General features: G+C 48.5%; 1 protein-coding gene across 3 annotated transcripts in view; it reads right to left on the bottom strand.

Moving 5' to 3' along the window:
* The window catches only part of LOC133628473 (puromycin-sensitive aminopeptidase-like), a 52,427-nt gene extending 40,834 nt beyond the window's left edge, over positions 1–11,593 (bottom strand). The window contains exons 1-4 of one of the 3 annotated variants that reach the window (XM_062016655.1): positions 11,154–11,245; positions 10,525–10,765; positions 9,758–9,885; positions 24–108 (exon numbers count right to left, since the gene is read on the bottom strand). In XM_062016655.1, the coding sequence (XP_061872639.1) occupies positions 24–81 (58 nt within the window). In that variant the 5' untranslated portion in view covers positions 82–108; positions 9,758–9,885; positions 10,525–10,765; positions 11,154–11,245. Of the gene's footprint in view, positions 1–23; positions 109–9,757; positions 9,891–10,524; positions 10,766–11,153 lie in introns of all 3 variants that reach the window. The other 2 variants (XM_062016654.1, XM_062016653.1) reach the window with 2 other exon arrangements.
* Positions 11,594–20,660: the final 9,067 nt, after the last annotated feature.

The following is a 20,660-nucleotide window of genomic DNA, read 5'->3' as shown; positions in this document are numbered from 1 at the left end:
TTCCAGCAAAAAAGCACTCCTACCTTCATCTCCTTCTGGCACATAGGAAGCTGTAATTATGTCAATATCAGCACAGTTCATCACAATTTGGTTGGTTGCCTGTTTCACCTGGAAGAGAAATTTGATGAGCATCAGGAAGAGATGGTGTTCCCTGCTCCCTTAGGTAGGTACTCCCATCTCCCTTTAATCTGAAAACCCCTCCCATCATCAAGAGTTTTAAATAAAATGTAGTGCTTAAGAGTGGTAAGAAAGAAGATGACATCCCACTATCTGCTCTCATTTATTCCAGATGTGCACTTTAATTGTTTAAGCCATCTAAGCCTATCAACACTGTAAATTATTTAAGGGAATGAGCTGCCTGTTAAAAATTGGTATGAAAGCTTGAGCTTGACAATAGGGCCCTTGTACATGTCTGCGAATCCAAGACCAATAAAAAGAGAGAGTCTGTAACCTTCCTCTTAGAGACGACCTACAGGAGACTATAGCAAAAGCCTTTGAACACAACCTTACACCTCTTGGAGATGATCAGAAAGACAACCTACAGTACTGTGTTCTAAACTGCTGACACTGTAAGAACTCCTTAGGTTAAAAACATCTGCCAAGAATCTTGCTTTTACATTTTCTGAAAGCTTTCTTTCTGCCAGCTCTTGGCCATACACACATTGCTTTATTTAACAAGTGGCCAGCTCCCAGAATAGTAATAAACTGTCTAGCTGTGCCAGCTTTTTATTTGGATGCAAGAGCTTGAATACAGAAGAATTCAAATTAAATATCAATTAATTACAAAGAGGTAAAATATTTGTGAATGAAACTAGGAATTATTTAGAAACTTATGGCTGAAACCGCTAGAATCATCCCACTGGATTGAGCTGGTTATCCTGCTAGTTCAGGATATCAGTTCTAGCAGTAGAAATGCCAGTTCTTTAAGTAAAGGAGCAAGAATTTCTATAACAGACAACTAGAGTTGCACAAAGGAACTGCTGCATACTCCAATAAATTCTTTAAAGCATAAGGACCTCTACTTCTTTCTTGAGTTTTGCCTATTATAAGCTTATAATGCCCCGTTAACACCTGTATCCATTTCTCAAGTTGTCAGTATCTGAACACAGCAGAAACCACTGGACCTCTGTGATGGAAAGTGGTTGCATGAATGCAGAGTTCCTTCAGCCCCACAGCACTCTGCATGTGCACGCCAGCTCACCATTCAGTATCTGAGAGCAGATATAGTTCTTGCAAGTAACGCTGAAATAATAAGCTGAAGTGTCATAACCAAAGCAGACACTTATCACTGCTGGTATTTACACAAGATGAGTAAATGGTAGCACTCAGTCCTCAGCCACTCTACCTAGGCTCGCTGAAGAAATGGTCCCTTAGTCACTGTATACATAAAAAACAAAACCTAGGCAGTGATAAGAGAGGCTTAAAGAAACTGAAATGTAGAACTTAACAGGTGTACCCAAGTCATAAGAATGGTCCATCTAGTCTAACAATCTGAACCAAAGATAGCCCTTTGGGGTTATCACCTGATAATCCCAGGGTAGCCAACTCCTCACAGTGGACGGCTAACACAAGACAAACCTAGCTCAAGTTTCTTCCTAACCTCAGTCACCAACCTTGCATCTGAAGCAGATGCCTATGGCTTATTCCTATTAATAGAACTGTTTGTATAACAAATATTACACAAGGGCTTACAATTTGTGACAAGCTAACTATTAGTGAATGTTTCCAAAAACTGCTGGTCAGTCACCCTGCAGTGGTGTGCCCTACAGAACAGTGCAGAAGAGCTGTGTTATTTTCACCCCATTGCCTCTTTATGGTAACAAAACCAAAACAATGTTACCTAATAAACTTAACCTGAAACAACACACTTGGCAAGGCAGAAAAGGAGCAGATGTAACAGCTGAAGTGACACGGGTTAGATTTGGTGCTTCCAGTAAAGATTTACAACCTGATATTTTTTCCAGCTTGATGTGCATGAAACTAAAGGATTACAACACTCCCCAAAACCTAAAATCAAAGTCCAACAATGATCATCTCAATATCAGGGTTTGGGTTTTTTTTAGGTCTTCTAAACCACAGAAAACTCAGAAAGATAAAAGCTTTTTATAAATGTCTAGTAGAGATCTTTATTCAATCTAAAAATCAAAATCTCTCTAGATTAAGAATTCAAGATGCATAAAGAGTTGTCCAAACTGCAGACAATGCTGGGTTTAACAACAGACTTGATCTTTAAAAAACAGTCTCTTTGGGGAGAGAAGAATTTTCAGTGTAGCACTGTGCCTACAAAATAAGAAAGTTCAGGTTCAAGCAGAGACAACTTCAGAGGGTTCTTAGAAAGGCAATCACATACTTTTAGATTTTTCTTATCTCCTAGAAAAAAAAAGCTAATTTTACAAAAGAGCGTTACCAGAAAACATTTGAAGGGACTGAGTGAACTAAAAATGTTTGTTCCTCAACTTGCAAAAAGTGAAGAACAAAATTCAGCATGAAGACAGGAATGTTGACAATGTGCTTCACAGCAACTTCTGAGGCATAAGGTATAATCAATTACAAAGTTGTACATATGCAAAGTGTCACACTGCTTCACCTCATTCTAGGATATAATAAATTCACTCTTCAACAAGAAGAGGCTAGTCAAGGCAAGAGCAAGCTACAAATGTCCACAATCAATGCAGTTTTGCCATAAGGCTGTGTCATGGTTTGACATGACAGCCATTTCTGGTAAGGGGAAGGGGCTGTAAAGATGGCTCCTATAAGTAGTTGCTCACAACTCTCCCCAGCTCTGAGCTAGACCCACTTCTGGGGCTGAGCCAATTAGACGCCTCCATGATCACTTTTTAAGAAGGCAGAAGAAGAGATTTCCTCCTCCATCTTCCTTCTTCTGCCCCTTCATTTCCTTCTGGCTGGTGGTGGTGCAAGGAGTGGGAACAATGAGAGAAACAACCATGTGGACTCCAAGGTCAGTGAGGGAAGAGAGGAGGAGGTGTATGGTAGGCGTCCAGAAGATCTCAGGTTGTAACGTGAGAGGTGGAAGGTACAGAAGAGGTGGGCACGGGGTGGAGTGAGAGGAGGTGCTGGTGGTAGCAGATATAAGAACATGGGGCAAACAAGGGGTTGGAATAAAGTATCATCAATGCTGAGTGTGTGGTGATCCTTGTCGCCTCAGCAGGGGGCTGAGTAATCCGTGCGGGTGGCCTGGTGGTGTTGCCGGTGGTGGCAACAGAGGTGTGCTGTAGCAGAGACTCCCCTGCATTCTATGGAGAGAACTGGTGAAGCCGAGATTTATTTTCATTTCTTTAAAGACCCCGCATCAGCGGTAGAGACTCATTTTGATAATGACCCTGTATCAGGGGCAGAGACTCATTTTGCTAAAGCTAGCCCCAGACCAGGGGCAGCGGTTCACTTCATTAAAGGCCCCAAGCCAGGGAAGAGGCCGTGTCCCAAAGGAGGGAACCTTTATCACTATGGCCAGAGCAGGCCTTGTCCCAAGGAAGGGGCCCAATATCCACAGCTGCAACTGTGGGGAGGAACCCACAACAAAGCAGCTCATTAAACTTATGCCCAGAAGAGGCCTTGTCCCGAGAGAGGGACCCTGCAACTGCAGAAACTGCAACCGTGGCAAAGAATCCACGCCTGAGATATTCACTAAGGACTGTCCCCCATGTGTGGGACTCTGTATTGGCAGAAGCCACGGCTGTTGGGAGCAACCCACACCAGAGAAGTTCATTAAGGACTGTGTCCCAAGGGAGGAACCCCGTGTTGGAGCAGGGGAAGAATGCCAGGAGTCATCCTCATCTGAGAAGACAGAAGCGGCAGAGCCCATCTGTGAGAGACTGACCACATTCCCCACTCCCTGCCACCCTGAGCTGGTGAGGGGGGAGGAGGTAGATATATATGGAGCAGTGAGCTGGGCCTGGGAAGAAAGGAGGGATGGGGGAGGGAGATCTTAAAGTGCTGGTTGTAATTTTCTCATCATCCTACTCTCTTTTTGCTTTTATTCCATTCTGTTTCTTGTAGGCAGCAGAATAAACTTTCCTACTTTCTCAGTTGAGTACTGGAGTCTGTTTTGCCCGAAACCATAATTGGCAGCGAGCCCTCCCTGCCCTTGTCTTAATCCACAACAATCTTGCTTATCTTTTTACTCCCAATTCGTTGGGGCCTCCACCATCCTAATGAGGGTGGGGGTGAATGAGGGCACCGAGCAAGAGACTGTCGTGGTCGTGCTGCTGTGCTAGCTGGGCCAAACCACAACAGGCTGACATGCTTAAAAGCATCAGATGAACTAGAATAAAGAAATATTTCAGAACTTTAAATCTGATGCTTTTGATAAAACTGTAATAACATTAATCAAAATTCAGGTACTTATTAAGTCAGAAACAGATACCACAAGCAATAAAACTGCAGATCTCTAGATGTTTTAACTGAGTCAATAACCTGCCATTAGACTAAGATGATTCAGATTTTCCTATCCCCTACACATCTACAATCCTGCTCAGCACTTGTTTCTGGGAAGGAAACTCTCCCCTAATAGGAGATACTAGCCTAAGTTACTCCCAAAAGCTTTCCAAGGTAACATTATTTGAGGAAAGAAGAGCTAAAAAGGCTAATTATTTGGCTCTGCCAAATAGGACTCGAAGATGCTGTGAAGCTTTTGATTTTCACCACTTATCAGAGTGGGAAATGACTTAATGGAAAAATCTTTTAGAACTTAAGAAACAAGAATTTAAATAGCTTCAGTAGAATGCTAGCCTGGTGTCCTGGTTTGAGCCAGGATAGAGTTAATTCCCGTGAGGAACCAGGAAAGGGCACAGCCTGAACAGCTGACCCAGGCTGGCCAGCAGGTATTCGATACCATCCTAACCGTCATGCCCAGGGTACAGGTGGGGGCTGGCCGGAAGAAGCTCTTCCCCGGAATAAGCTCTTCCGGGGGGCACGGACTCTCGGTCGCCGGTCGGGAGCGGTCGCTTACGTCGGGTCCCGGGTGGTGAGCAACTGTATCACTCACCAGTTTATTTTGTAATATCCCCTTGTCTTTGTTATAGTTGTTCCTCTTCAGTTTTCCCCAGTAAACTGTTCTTATCTCAACTTACGCGGGCTCTTTTACTTTTTTTTTCTCCCTCTCCGATCCCCTCCGCATTCCGTCGAGAGGGGGAGGGGGAGGAGTCGTGGTTTTCTTCCCCTTTGCTCCGGCTGGGCAAAACCACGACACCTGCTTCAAACATAATATAAAGATGGCTTTTGGTGAACCTCTATAGTCAAACCTAATTCTGCAGCGCCATTTATAAGACTAGATAATCAAGATCTTGTTACACGGTTTCAGAGTCCTCTTCTAAATGTAGCATTATAACAAGCTTCTAATTTTATAGCATTTTACTCCCTAAAAAATAGACAACTAAAATTACCTCAGTTGTCTTCTAGGATGTATCTTTTTAAGAATTAAAGACTTAAATGGGAAAAGGAATGAATAGCTTTATTAATCTGAATCTCCAGCAAATTATCATAGCCAAAAATTATCAATGTCACAACTAACTGGTCCACTGGAAAAATTCACTTAATTCCAAAGAGCATCTAGCTACATTCATCTGCAGCAGCCACACATACTTCAGAAGTGTCACATTTACACAGGCAAGTAAATCCCTCTGTAACTATGATCAGTGCAATTGTCTTAGCCTAACGAAGTAGAGAATGGGGAGAGGCCTTTCTAAGAGAAAAGGCATCCCTGTTTTGAAGCTGTTGGCATTTGGGTGCAGAGAGTCCCAAGGTCCTGACTTTCAAGTGCCAGGCCTGAAGACTCTGCATGCCACCTTTAACACTCACATTCAAATCTAATTTCACACGCCGGTAATGTAAGTCACAATGCTGGATAACACGACCATATATTTATACTAGACAACCTCTCCCTCCTCCCCAGGAGATACTGAACACAACTACTAAGCCCATCAAGCCTAATTTTTCCAAGGTTTACAGGCAAGAGTGTTGTAACTAATCTTTAACTGGCATACACCAGGATCAGAAGACTATATGTTCTTTAGGACAGCAGATACTGCATAATCAACCTATAAGAAGTAAGATACAGGTTAAACATTGCTAAATATAACAAAGTATCCTTAAGACATATTAAAGGGACTACAAAAGGTATGCAATAAATAGAAACATCTACCTCAGGTTGTAAATTCCTTAAAGACAGGTTGTTCTGCAACCAAGAAATATCTTACTGTAGTTTACAATGAAATAAATTAATCACCGCATGACATGCTGAGGAAGGAGGATTGATGTAAATACTGGCAAGACAAGTTGTCGTGGTTTTGCCCAACCAGCACAGTAGCACCACAACAGTGTCTCACTGCTGGCATTCTTCCCCTGCTCCAGCACAGGATTCCTCCCCCAGGACACAGTCCTTAACGAACTTCTCTGGTGTGGGTTGTTCCCAGCAGCTGCGGCTTCTGCCGATACAGGGTCCCTCAAACGGGACACAGTCCTTAGTGAGTATGTTTGGCGTGGGTTCTTCCCCACAGTTGCAGCTTCTGCAGATACAGGGTCCCTTCCACGGGACACGGCCTCTTCTGGGCATAATTCTAATTATCTTCTTTGGAGTAGGTTCTTCCCCACAGTTATAGCTTCTGTGAAGGTCCCATGGGGTCCCTCCCACGGGACACAGCCTCCTCCAGCCATAGTCACTACCCCTGGTGCAAGGTCTTTAGCAAAATGAGTCTCTGCCCTTGATGCAGGGTCTTTAGCAAAATGCAAACAAATCTCAGCTTCACCAGTCCTCTCCACAGGATGCAAGGGAATCTCTGCTCCAGCACACCTCCTCCTCTCTTCCCTCACTGACCTTGGAGTCCACATGGTCGCTTCTGTCTCCCCACTCCTTGCACCACCACCAGCTGGAGAAGAAGGGACAGAACAAGAAGGAACAGGAAGAAGCTTCCTCTTCTGCCTTCTTAAAAAGTGATCGCGGAGGCGTCTAATTGGCTCGGCCTCAGAAATGGGTCTGGCTCAGAGCTGGGGAGAGTTGCGAGCAACTTCTTACAGGAGCCATCTTTACTGCCCCTTCCCCCTTACCAAAAAGGCTCTCATGTCAAACCATGACACAAGCATACATCTTTCTGCAGCCCTGCACCAGAGAGGTGATCACTGGGAGCCAGGACAGCATTAAAAACTTGAATTTAGAGGCTTAAAACAACCATTGCACCTTGGGAGCCAGATGTTTGTTTCTATTGCTGATTATTCATATTTGCCTTTTCAGCAGGATGCTCAGGAACAGAATGGCAGCAAATTCCCTCATCGTTCCAGCCCTCGGTTAGGCCTCCCAGGAGCCAAAAGCAGAATGGAAAAAAGTTTACCTAGACAGTAATACAAGTGCACTGCACTGATAACTAGACCCTGAGAATCAGGGTTACAATAATTAAATCTCAAGCTAACAGATGAATAAAGTAGATAAACTATTTCCAACAAAAAAAAAACCAAACATAATTATGCTCATTCAGAAATGTCCCTACATGCCCATCAAATCAACAGTTTAAAATGCTAAAAATGACATGACTAACACAGAGCTGTAAGCAAAGGACTCAAAATAGGCCAGCTGCAAACTCCCGGTACTGCATTTGATGACCCGCCTCACACACACCCCATCTCTCCTGCTGTGAAAGACTTACTATGCATGAAGATCTGAAGTTATGGACTAAAACTCAACTGGCACATCAGAGGGATGGCTCATAAACTGAGGGAATGATATACCTGTGTGTGTCCATATTTTTGGGGAGAGGAAGTATGGTGGTAGTTAATTTTAAAGTGTAAACCTAGGCATGACGTAGATGGTATAGAATAAGAGGTGGAATGTCCTGGTTTGGGCTAGGATAGAATTAAGTCCTATGAGGAACTAGGAAGGGGCACAGCCTGGGCAGCTGACCCAGGCTGGCCAGCAGGTATTCGATACCATCCTGACACTGTGCCCAGTATCTACGTGGGGAGCTAGCCAGAAAGAGCTCTCTGCAGGGGTCACGGTTTTTGGCTGCCAGTCCAGAGCAGTTGGTCGGGTCAGATCCCAGGTGGTGAGCAACTGCGTCACACACCAGCCCCTTTGTATATACCCTCATTTGTTCTTACAATGTACAAGAGCCAACACAGGTGTAGTGTCCCATAGCTAAGACTGGAAAGCTATTTATTTATGGTTCAGTGTTCAAGTCAAAAGACTTATCAAAATTCTACAGAGAGAGCTACCAAACCCTATTTGATGGCTGTGACAAAAACTGATTGAGCAAGTGTTTGTGTAAAATCTTGACTAAATATCACAGTCGTCACTATCTCCAGTCTGCTACTGAAGATACAAAGCAAACTAACACTTTTTGATGTACCTCATGAAAAGTTTTCCTAATTTTGTGATTTGTCATGATTCATTCCAGTGTCAAAGTTTCATTACTCGCTCTTCAGGTCAGAAAGCATCACTGGTTTAAGTATGAATTGGTGCTTGTCCAGCCATTATTATACAGGAATGAAGCAGAAGGACTAATAACTATTCTTGATTGGTTATAAAAAGAGACACCCTGATCTCTAAGAGGAGGCAACGTATGCATTTCCCTACCTAAAATCTGGAAAATCCAAACTTTTTGTCTTAACATAAAACCACTTTTACCTTACGCTGAAAACAGAAAGCCTCCAATGAGCTCCATCTACTCCAGCTTAGAGCAAGGTGCTAGTAGAAACAGCCAAGAGGTCCTTAACTGAACCAATTAGATCCAAAGGCACACAAAGGACATTTTCTTTTCTAGATCGGAGCTCAGCTCAGTAAGAATAGGCTAACATTTACTAGGGGTTTGTTAAGTAAGCCCTTCCCTTGTACAAAAAGTATTCTGTCTACCCAGTACTGCAGGTGAGCTGGTTCTTCCTTCTCTCCATTAAGGTGCAGAATTGTTATCTCTAATTTTTTGGAATGTGCCTTTCCTGTGCTTTGGGCAGTGGCAGCCACAGCAAACTCTGGATTTCTAACTTGAGACAAGCATGCAAGTAGTCCTTTCCTGCACCTCTCCTGTACTCACTTGCATGAAGCTGGGATGTGGCCTCATGATTCTTTGGTCTATGTATGTTAAAAGTTATTTAGAGATATATACTTTACAGATGTTTTAAATACCTTGTCCTATATCTCTTTAATTCTCTCTACCATGGGAAGATCAGATCTGTTCACCATGATGGGTTTTTTACAACCTTGAACCTGCCAGATCAGTGTTTTTCCCTTAACACATGCCCTCAGCTGGTAGGAAAGTCCAGCATTTTGCATTGTCAGGTGGTATCCATTGCTCTAAGAACACATTGAGCAATCCCCTGAACAGCAAACAATATTAAAAATATCTCAGCAGGACTAAAATCTGCAAACCAGCTACCATCTCCACAAGAAGCCTCCAAATCCTCGTTATTGCCAGATATAAAAAACAAGTTTCCAAGGCTGCTGTTCAATATTACGCTCTCCTCAGTAGCAACACTGGCTTAAAAAGCCACTACTCCCCACCCCAAGTGTTATTTTTAACCTGGATGATTTCATCGATCCCATTTACAGCAGAGCCCCACAGCTGTAACAGGACTGAGGAGCAGCAACTTGGGTGCAAAGACAGGAATAGGTGTCTAGAATTAAGACAGAAGAGATTGAAAATGCTAGCTTGAGAAATTTCCAAAGGCAGCAGCAGAGGCCCGAGGACTTCAGCTAGAACAAAATCTGCAAGGCAATTTACCATTTCAATATTTCTTCTGCATGACACAAACTTACTTATCTCTGGTTGTCCTCCTCCAGGTCCCAAAGGTCACAAGATTCACTATTATTCACAGCCTTCTGCCCTCCCCAGCTTCCACAGACACCAGTCACTTGCCCATTGAGGCACTCGCTCTCTTCTGTACCTAGACTTCAGATTCAGCATCTTTATTACCCTGATGTTACCTCATTTTAAAACAAGGTTTTAACTCCTTCTTTAGATCAAGATATAAATCTGTACACATCTCAGTATTTTAAAAACTCCCCCAGGTATTTTTGAGCTCTTGATACAGTCACCTCATTTTACAGAAAAAGTCTGGTAAGCCCTTACAGTCCTGTATCTATTTCAAATCATTGCACAAGGAAAGATATAAAAGCAAATTTAAGAAATCTTGGCATAGCAGCCTGAGAATGACTACAAGACTTCAGGGCTTTCATCAAACACCCTGGCTTTGAAGCATGAACACGAGGAAGCTTTTGCCTTTTAGAAAAGACAGAAGATCCAGCATTTTCAGTTTGCACATCCCTTCCCACTATACCGAGCCTCTCGCTTTTCTGACTTCAAGCTTTTCATGACACTGAGGCCTACCAGCTTACTTTAACTACACCGGGTGAGTTCTCATTTAAGTGCATATGTGGTAGTTTGTCTTTCCAGCAAAATCCTGAGCCATCTGAATGGCTGGATATAGATAAAAGCAGCATGCTGGAGGCTAAAAACAGGAACAGGGCGCTCACTACGAATTTGGGGGAAGCTGGAGATACCAGCGAAAACCCCCGGTTCCGACCTACATACGTAGTGTTGGTAGCGGGTCCGTGCTGGCAGAGCCAGAAGAGCCGGGGGCGGTGCGAGCCAGGGTTGAGGAGAGGAGGAGGAGAGGCGGGCTTGTCACCTCCCCGCGCGGCCCGCGGCGGCGGGGCGAGGCCCCTAGCCTTTCCCCGGCCGCTCCCACTCCTCTCCGGGTCCAGAGCGGCGCAGGGAGGGGCCCGCGGGCTGCCCTCTCCCCTTCCCCGAAGTCTGATCCTAGGCTAAGAGAATATAGATACATATACATGTATAAACTAAATGGAAAGGGAGGGCGGAGACAGGCGGGGGAGGGGGGAAGCAGCTCCAAGCGGCCTCCCTGCACCTGCCTGGCCGGCTCTACCACGCCGAGGGCCGGGCCCCGGAGAACTGGCGGCGGGGGAAGAGGCATCGGGGCCCGGCGGCGAGGAAAGGAAGGGGGAGATCGGACCCCCACCGCCTAATGGGACTCCGTCAGGGCCAGGCTGAGGGGGATGATGGGGGATCTGGGCCCAGCAGGGTGACGGGGCTCTTTTAGGGCCCGGCGGCGGGAGGAGCGTGCTGAGGGGACGGGTCCCCTCAGGACCCAGCGGCGGGGAAAGGAGGAGGGGCCGGGCCGGGCCGGGATCCTACCTGCACGGCAGCCTCCAGCTTGCCCTCGAAGGTGAAGTCGACGAGGTCGGGCTTGAGGCAGAGTCCGTAGTTGAGAGGGGACACATCAGCGGGCAGCCGCTCGAAGGGCCGCTTCTCCGGCATGGCGGGGAGTGCGAGGCTGCGCCCCCCCGCGGCGGGGCAGGGGCGGCGGAGCGGCAACGGGAGCAAGAAAACTTCTTACCGATGATGCAACGGTGCCCTCACCGACACACCGAGGGACGGAGTGGGGGGGGGGGGGAGGGGGTGTAGGAGGAGGAGGAAGGAGAGAGCGAGCGAGCGCGCACGCGCTCCCGGCACGAGGCGGGCGGGGATGTAGAGGGAGTGAGAGCGCGAGGAGGAGCAGAAACACATAGACGCAACAACGCCACACAACCGCACACGTCAGGCGTCGTGAGTGTGTTGTGTAAGCCGCGCGGGCTGTGGGGGGACAGCGCGCGTGCGCCCCGCCCTGGCTCCGCCTCATGCGCCCGGAGCCGCAGGGGGTGGGGTTTTGCGCTGCTACGGCTGGCGCATGTGTCGGAACCAGGTGCGGGGGGGAGGGGACTGGCAGGTGGTAGCCCGTTAAAAAACGCTTCCCAAACCCCATAAGCAACCTGTGGAGCAAGAAGCCCCAGGAGTCACTTTGTAGCTTCAAGCACCATTTTTTTTGTCCTTGTGTTCCCAAGTACCAGAGATTCCTGCCCTAAACCACTGGCCAGTGCAGACCTGTGAGGCAGGATTAGCCAGTGCCCTCTGGCTGCTCCCACTCTCAGCAGGAACAGCAAAAACTCCAGCAAAAGAGAGAACAAGAATCTCTCTTGGGATCGTTTTCTTTTCTTCCCCCTTTTTACCCTTGTTTTTTCAATTAAAATGGTATGCTACAATTGGTGGCTACAGAGTCTCTGGGCTAACTACAGCTCCTGGCTTCCACCCCATTTGTTTGTCTCCAGGTCCTCCCCAGTCTGGCACTGTATGAGAACCTGGTTTGGTGAGGACATTGCAGAAGAGGCAGCTTCCCCCCAGCTTTCTTGGTGGAGTCTCACTCTTTTTTCCTTTCTTTCTGGATTCTTGCTGACAGCAGCATCTGTCATCTAACAATATCTCCTATGTGGACCAGCAGCCACAGAAGGAACCTGGAGCTCTTTGCTGAGCCTGAGCCCTGTGGCTGGCACAGCCACCAAGCCCCCTTGCTGCCCCCTGCACTGGATGTTGTGAGAAACAAAACAAGCTTTCTCGCGAAAGACTCAGGTCAGACTCTGCAGTGAAGCACTTTTATTAAGCGTTCTTGCAAGAGCGGGTGTCCTAGCTAGTAGGCACTCCTGATGGATACAACATTTAGCTTTTTATTCCCTATCCCGGCCGCAAGGTCCCTCCCTTATTTCCCCATTGATTAGGTACTCCAAGATTTACAACTTCTCGAGGCACCTAAAATCCTCCTCAGAGGATGTCTGGTTTTTGTATCTTATCATGGATTTCCCCACAATCCTAAGATTTAAACTCTAATTACAAACAAACAGATAACAGTCTCATGGTTAGTCCACTGATTTACACTACACAGAGGCAGATAACAGTCATGGTTAGACCACTGATTTATATTACACAGAGGCAGACAGCCGTCAAAATTCCTTGTCTTAATTTCTTTCGGATTCTGCAAAAGCAACATCAATATTTCTCACAATGTACACTGGGAGGGCACAGCAGCCTCAAGTTATCCCCAGCATAGCATGGCTGGACTGAGTCCACCTCCATCCAGCCTGGCTGCAAATCATGCACAGGGGCTCCCCTGCAAGCCACGCTGAGCTGCAGGGTCACTTCTGCAGGATCACAGCCCTTCTGTCACTGCAGGGGAGTTGGTACTTTCTCCCCCAGCACCCCACCTGCATTGTAGATGTGAGCTCGCTTGCAACAGCAATGAAAATTTCCCTGGCCTCAGGTCCCAGCACCAACATGTCCCCACACAGTGCCCACACTCCACAATCTGCCTGTGTCCGTGTGTGTCATGGGATTTCACACCCCACCTAGGCGTTGAGAGGGGATGGTGGCAGGAGCAAAGGGAGGGTGGCAGCTGCCCGAACCCCCTGCGTGGCTCCAGCTGTTTCCTTGTCTCCCTTCCCCTCCTCGGGGCTTTGCAGCACAATGCGGCCCAGCAGAAGCCCCATATGAACCCAGCCTCATCAGTCATTTGGTTTTTATAACAATGTGCTGAGAGCTGTCTGTACTTCCTCCATGCCCCAGTTCCTGCTGCCGGCTCCTCCAGCTCTCAGTGAATCCCCACTCTCTCTCTTGCTCAGCGCTAACTTATATTTTAAACAGCAAGGTATCACTTTTAGCAAAAATAAATCTTAGAGGGGTGGAGAAAAAAAAAAGGAGCAATTTCAGTTTCTAGTGGTGGAAGGCAATTAATGATTTCCTGCCTCTGCAAGCTGTGCTGCTTTCTTAAAACGAGGGAGGCTGTGGCACCCACAAAGATACAGCACATTTCCTTTTGGGGAGCTGAGACTTATCAGGTCTGTGTTTAATGCTCTATGGATCCAGGCAGCAGACAAGTTGCTGGATCTAAGATCGCTGTGGCAGGTCTTGAGGCCAGGAGCAGGGTGCAGGGAAAGGCCACCATGGCTACCAGCACAGGCTCCTCCTTTCTTTTTCCCATATAAAGTCTTCATTAAGAATTTATTTGAACTTCCTGCTGGTGTTTGTCACAAAACCAAACAGCCATCCAACATCACCCACTTGGGACACTTATTACCCTGTAAATACTGTTTGCTGTATTGTATACATAGCTTTTTAAGACAGATTCCTTACATAGCATCTCCCACAAAGTCTCAGTGACACTCCACAGTGCTGCAGACCCCAGGCGAGTGGGGAAAGCCCCGAAGGGTTGCAGGACCACAGGACAGCCAGCAGCAGCCACTTGGCCATGGGAAACATCAGAGAAGCCACTTTCTGCTCAAGAGCTTCAGAGGGTTTTTTTTTTTTTTTTTAACTTAGGAGGACGTGAGCCTGGCCACGAAGGGCTGCATATGCACCAGCAGCCCTGTGCTTTTACCAGGAGCCTTGCAACACCCAGGTTTCACCTTGATGCTGCAGTTCAAGCACAGGGAAGAGGAAGAGGAAAGTGGCTGTTAGCCCAGGATGTGGAGAAATGCAACCCCACATAGCTGTCCAGACAGGTAAAGCAAGCCTAGAGGACAGTCCACCTTCTCTCTGCTCTAAATGTGCACATTGGTCTATTTTTTGCTGCAAAGTTCAAGAGGTTTAAGTTGATCTCATGATTTTTTAAGGCTGGAGGTTAGAGTTATACCCCAAGGTCTGTGAGCAGTACTGCCTTATCTGGACCTGGGGAGCGCAGAAGTGACCCAACCCAGGGAGAAAGGGAACCATGTCCTCCAGATACAAGGGCCTGATTCTGCGTGGTGCTGCATGGGTCCTTGGAGGATTGGATGGGGTGATGAGCTGCCCAGGTAAAACCCCAACCCTGCATGGTGCACACAGCAACCTGCTGGCCGCTCAGTGCTGGTTAAAAAGCTCTCCAGAGGAGAAATAACAGGAAAAACTCAGGGCATCATATATCAGACCTCATAAAACATTTGTAGAGGCAAGTCCCAGCTTGAATTTGGGCTCCTGTAGCCAGCTAGCTTAGAGCTTAGAGCTGCCACCAGCACAATACCGCAGAGCAGCAGCGAGGCCAGCTCCATGGTGGGGCAGGACACCACGCCGGGACTTTGACCTCAGGGCATGGGCAGCCATCTCAACTGCATCAACCCCCTTTCCTTGGGGACACCGTGCTGGAACACATCACATCCCTCCCCCACCAGGAGCCCTGAGCCCTGGTACAACTGCAGTCGAGCCCCAGTACTGCCAGGCCCTTCCCCTCGGGCCACCAGTAACATCCATGCGACCTCCCAGAACCTTCTCAACACCTCAGAGTGTGCAGTTCCAGCCCCCCCTCCCGGGGAGTGGGGCTACCACATCGAGAGTCCCTCTTGCTGCACAGCAATGTGTGCATGCTCGTCTGCCTGTCACCCTCCTGCCTCATCATGTACATGGGGCCAGTTGGACAAGGATGGAGGCAAATGTGGCCAAGCCCCTGCCTGGAGCTGGCAGGAACAGCTCAGCTTTGAGTGGGTACTGAGCATGTCTCACTTCTACTGACGCTCATGTCCTTGCAAATCCCAGCCCTGGTCCTGCTCCAAAGGGACAAATCCCAGCAGGGTGGTTTTGCAAGGGGAAGGGCAGATGTGAACTGGGGTACCATCAAGTGGCATCTCCAGAGGCCACTGCTGCTGGGGTGAGACTCAGGCCAAATTGCAGCAAGCAGGGATGTTCCTGGGCTGCATGCCCCAGCAGCCCCCCACGACAAGGATGTGGCCCCAAGGGACAGCCAGAGCCCTGAAATGGTTGCCCACAGTGGTAAAAGTGGCTGAAATGGCATCACAGGGAAGCTCTGCATCCAGGAAAGCCAGATGGGCTGGGAAAATCCAGCCCCACAAGTCCCAGGCTGTGGGAAAGTGCTGGGGCTATGGGGTGCTGGGACCAATGACTCAGCCCTGGCTGCTCTGGGACTGGCTCCATGGCCCTGGGGCTTCATCCTTATTTTCTGGAGGGGAAACTGGCTCCAGTTTTCCTGCCAGAGGTGCAGTGGGGATAATCCCCTCCTCTCCTGTTTTTGAGCCTCCCTGAGCATCATGCCAGACCTTCAGAGCCACTGCTGGCATGCAGATGCAATCCCTCCACCCACGGGTGCCTGGCCTCCTGGCCCCCATGCCTCCTGGCAAAGCCCCGTGAGACCACTCCTGGCTCACCCCGCTCCCGGCACAGATAACAGCGTGGGCTGGTATCAATGGTCTCAGACACAGCAGAGCTGTCACTACACATTAACTAGCTGTCTGATGGAGCAGTGCTTCCTCGTAGCCAAGATCAACACTCCCCAAAGCAAACTAGGATCATGGCCAGGTGGAGCGAGTGCAGCCCAGAGCCTCCTGAGGAGCCCCCCACTCCCACGGGGTTCATCCCCTCATGCTGTGGCTGCCTTTGGGTCTGCAGGATGGCCCAAGGCCTCACCCTGCAGCCATGGACGGATGCTGAGCATCCCCGCAGTGTCCCTGTGGCTCACAGAGATGGAATTTTATGGGAAAAGGGTTTGGGGTAAGTGCAATTTGTTTCAGGGCATTAGTGCAGTGCCCCCGGAGCTGCTGCACCCCGATGTACCAAGACATTCCAACGGAGACCTTGCCTTAAGTCCCTCTTTACACCAGCTGCCCCGAGATGTCAAAAGCATCAGGCATCAGCTACTGCTGCACCCAGAGCTGGGCCGAGTTGCTGGGGGACTGGTGGGTCCCGGGAGGACTGGAGGGCCCGGTGCCTCCAGCATCCCCTGCTTGGGGCGGGGGGTGTGTATGTGTGTGTGTAGGGGTGTCCCTCGCGTGTCACTCGTGGAACGGGGGGGGCCCGCATCCCCTTCCTCGGTGCCCCGGGAGCAAGCTGCATTACCCCCTCCCCCGCACTGCAGCAGCCACCGGGGTCACTCCGCCGCGCGCTCTTGGGCGGAGCCTCCCCCGCCCCCCCCCCCCCCCCCCCCCCCCCTGCCCGCAGCCGATGGAATCAGGCATCGGGCCACGCGGCGGGAAGATGGCTGCTGCCAAGAAGGCGCATCTGGGCCGGCTAGGCCTGAGGACACGTTGGCAGGTGCGGCCCAGAAGCGGGGCTTGGGGAATGGTCTGTGGGAGTCTGAGGAGTCATGGGATTAAGGACGAGGGGACTCAGGGATGAGGGAGTTCGAGGAGGGCCACGGGCCGGGGAGGGGTATGAGTCGCAGCATTAGGTGTATTTACAGCTGCTCTGTGTGTTTGGGAGATGTGAAGGGAAATAGACCGAGGTATTGACGTTTCTAAGCTGCTGGGCTGACTCCGTGGCTTTGTTATTTCTCTTCCTTAGACTGCGGAGTCTGTGCTCTGGCCTACTGGAGTGGCTCTGGCCCGTCTTCTTATCCCCGTGAGAACAAAGAAGAGGTATTTTGGCCCCAAATGGGACAGAGATCTAACCCCTGAAGAGAAAGAGAGGAGACTCAAGTCTTTGGGGACAGTATTTCCTGAGGAGTACATAGAATAGACTTTCTATTTGGCCTGCACAGATGGTAGAAAGGCTGCTTTGGTCTCTTCTCAAGGGCAAAACTAATGCAGTATAGCAGTATGGAGCAATTAGTCTAAGCAGTGTGACCTTGGTGATAGTGTCTGCAATAGACTGAATTACACACTCTGCCTCCTGATGAGGGACAGCAGCTGCCCAACTTTACCTCAGAAATGTGTCAAGTTGTTGGCCCTTTCTTATCTAGGGACAAGGAATAGCAAGGAAGGTCATGTTCCCCTCTGCTGAATGTCTCCTCTTACCCTGGGCTGTGTGGAAAACAGAGAGCAGGCACCTGTCACTGCTGACAAGCTATGCTAGACTAGCAATTCTGAACTTGCTCATATTTCATCTTACAGATGTTTTCAGGGAGGAGTCCTGCTGCTCCACCCCTTTTGTTTTCTCCATTTTGCTGTTTTTGAACTTCCTCCTGACCTTCCTTCTCTCTCCTGCAGCTGATATTATAGACCCTTACATCCTGAGGGTGATGCCTGTTGACTTCTTTATCCAAAGAAGGCCTGAAGCAAAAGGTGGAGAAGCTGAAGCAGACTGCTGCCTCCCAGTTAGCGTACGTACCTCCTTTTTAATTAGTCTGTCATGCAGGAGTTTTGCTCAGTGGTGAGATAGTGTGTTTTGTTTTCTCCCTGCTTCTTCCACTGTTGCTGTTGTACTACTTAACAGGAAGGCATAGAATCATAGAATGGTGGGGGTTGGAAGGGCCCTGCAGAGCTCATCCAGCCCAACCTCCTGCTAAAGCAGGTTCCCCTTGATCAGGGGGCACAGGAACATGTCCAGGTGGGTTTAGAAACCTCTTGAGAAGGAGCCTCCACAACCCTCCCTGGGCAGCCTGTGCCAGGGTCCCTCACCTCAACACCAAACAAGTTTCTCCTCATGTTTAAGTGGAACTGTTTCTGTTCCAGCTTATGCGCGTTACTCTTTGTCCTGTCACTGGAGACAACAGAAAAAAATTGGCACCCCATCCTCTTGACACCCACATTTTAGGTACTTGTAAATGTTAATGGGGGTTTATGAGCACCTTCAGGTTTTCTCTTAGTGAGGAGTCTCTACTTCTCAGTTGCCCCCTGGTAAATGCTGGACTCGAACGCTCTAAGATTGCTGTCATCATCAGAAACATGCAGGATGGTTTCAAGTTTTTCTTTACTTACTGTAGAGCTCTTGTCTTTCCAGTCTGTAGAAGATAAAAGATCATGATCTGGATTTCAGCACTAAAACCTTCCCCAGAGAAGGCACAGAAGATATTTATTGAAGCTCACAACTGCCTGGCCAAATAACATTCCCCCTCTGACTAATGTGGTTATGAAGAACCTGCTTCCCTTCGCTCATGTGCTCTGTTTTCCTTCTGTTTCTTTCTAATCCTTGTACCTCCTCTTCAACAAGTGCTTTGCTTTTTCTGTCTTCACCTCTGTGAAGAACAGAGCTTTGGAAATTTAGTCAGTACCCTCTTGCTTTTGATAATGAAAAGCAGGTTGCAGAAAACTCATCTCGACCCAACCTGACCCATAAAGGAGATGAGCTGTTCAACCACAAGTGTTATCAGCAGATGAGTCAGTGGTTAGTGCTGCTCAGAATTGTGCTGCAGGGAATTGTTTGGGTAGGAAATGATGGTCCACTGGCTTGCTCCACTTTCTAGTAATAGAACAAATTTCAAAACCGCATCATTCTTGGTTACAGTTCCAAACATCAATAAGGCATTTTAGGTCATAACTGGTTTCCAAAGGATGTTGTGTTTTTCCCTGAAGTCTTGTCTACCAGTGTGGCTTTGTGCCCTGGATTTTGCACTGAGATCACAGCTGAGAACTTTGCTTTTTCTGTTTTGCCAGTTGATTGTGCATCTTGTGGGGAAGTAGGAACTTGTGAGAAAGCCTCTTTACAAGATGTGTATCCAAGTAACTGGGTGTGTTTCACTTGCAGCTTTAACAAGCAGAAACTTCACTCCTTGGTGACAGAGTGCTACTACCCAGTAAGGGTTTGTCTGGGTGTGGTGTGTCCTTGATCTCTTCCGTGGTCCTTAAGGCTCTCTAAACCTGATCTGGTTTTTTGGGTTTTTTTTTTGTTTTTTTTTTTTTTATGGAGAAAGGCAGAGCTGGGAGGGGGAGCACAAGTCTTAAGTCATAACTGATTAATTAATTGTATATAGTAATTTGCTTGTCATTCACTTCACATTCTACTTCATAGAATCACAGAATTATTTGGTTGGAAAAGCCCTTTCAGCTCATGGAGTCCAAGCCCTCCCCTCGCCCTGCCCAGCCCACCACTAACCCATGGCCCTCAGCACCTCAGCTCCACAGCTTTGGGACTCCCCCACCTCCCTGGACAGCCTGGGACAGGGGCTGACAACCCTCTCAGAAGAAAAAGTTCTACCTCAGCTCCAGTCTAACCCTGGTACAACTCAAGGCTGTTTCCTCTTGTTTTGTTACTCGGGAGAAGAGACTGACACTGTGCCCCACCGCTCCCTAAGCCACAGTCTCCTGTCAGGGAGTTGCAGAGAAAGAGAGAAGGTCTCTCCTCAGCCTCCTCCAGGCTGAACACCCTCAGGTTCCTCAGTTGATCCCTATCAGACTTGTGCTCCAGACCCTTCCTCAACTCCAGTGCCCAGCTCTGGATATGCTCCAGCCCCTCAGTGTCCCTCTTTTGTAGTGAGGGGTCCACACTGAGCACTCGAGGTGTGGCCTCACCAGTGTCCAGCATAGGGGGACACTCACTGCCCTGGTCCTGCTGCCACACCAGTACTGATACAAGCCAGGATGCCCTTGGCCTTCTTGGGCACCTGGGCACACTGCTAGGATACACCCCATAAACTAGACACTCAGCATGGGCTCTGTAGATAACACTTTTTATTTTCTGTACACCTGCTTAGACACCTGGATGACACTTTGCTGAAGACCAGGCAGCTCACTACAGCAGCATTGCTTTCTGTGGAGAGGGGATGGCAGGATGAGCCCTGAGCCCACTTCATGTGGAGATCAGAGGAAGAACCCCAACCTTTACTGACTCCATCTCTGTCTTTATTTGCCCTAGTCTAAGTGGAGCAATGAGATGAATCTGGGGAGACTGGAGGCTTTGTTGTTTCCCAGCTGCTGCTGTCCTTACCATGAGGCTTCTCCCTGTGTGTGTGGCAGCATGTCCCTTCCCGTGTGCACTGGTGAGTGGATGGGCTGAAGTAAGGGCAGACCCAGGAGCCCCGTTGGATTCTCTGGGGATGGTAGTGCCTGCGTGCTCTCAGCATCCTCTTGGTCATACAGGCATTTGCTTGCATCTCTGCCCCAAAGCAGTGGGTCTCACAGAGAGAAGCTGAGCTGTGGGATGATGAAAGGCACCTGGTGCTTCTACAGATGTAAAATTGAAGGCTTGCTAGTGTCAGTG

This window comes from Colius striatus, chromosome W (genome assembly GCF_028858725.1).
Source record: "Colius striatus isolate bColStr4 chromosome W, bColStr4.1.hap1, whole genome shotgun sequence".
Lineage (NCBI taxonomy): Eukaryota > Metazoa > Chordata > Aves > Coliiformes > Coliidae > Colius > Colius striatus.
Note: the sequence above shows the minus strand (reverse complement) of the source record. Positions and strands in the feature narration are given on the sequence as shown.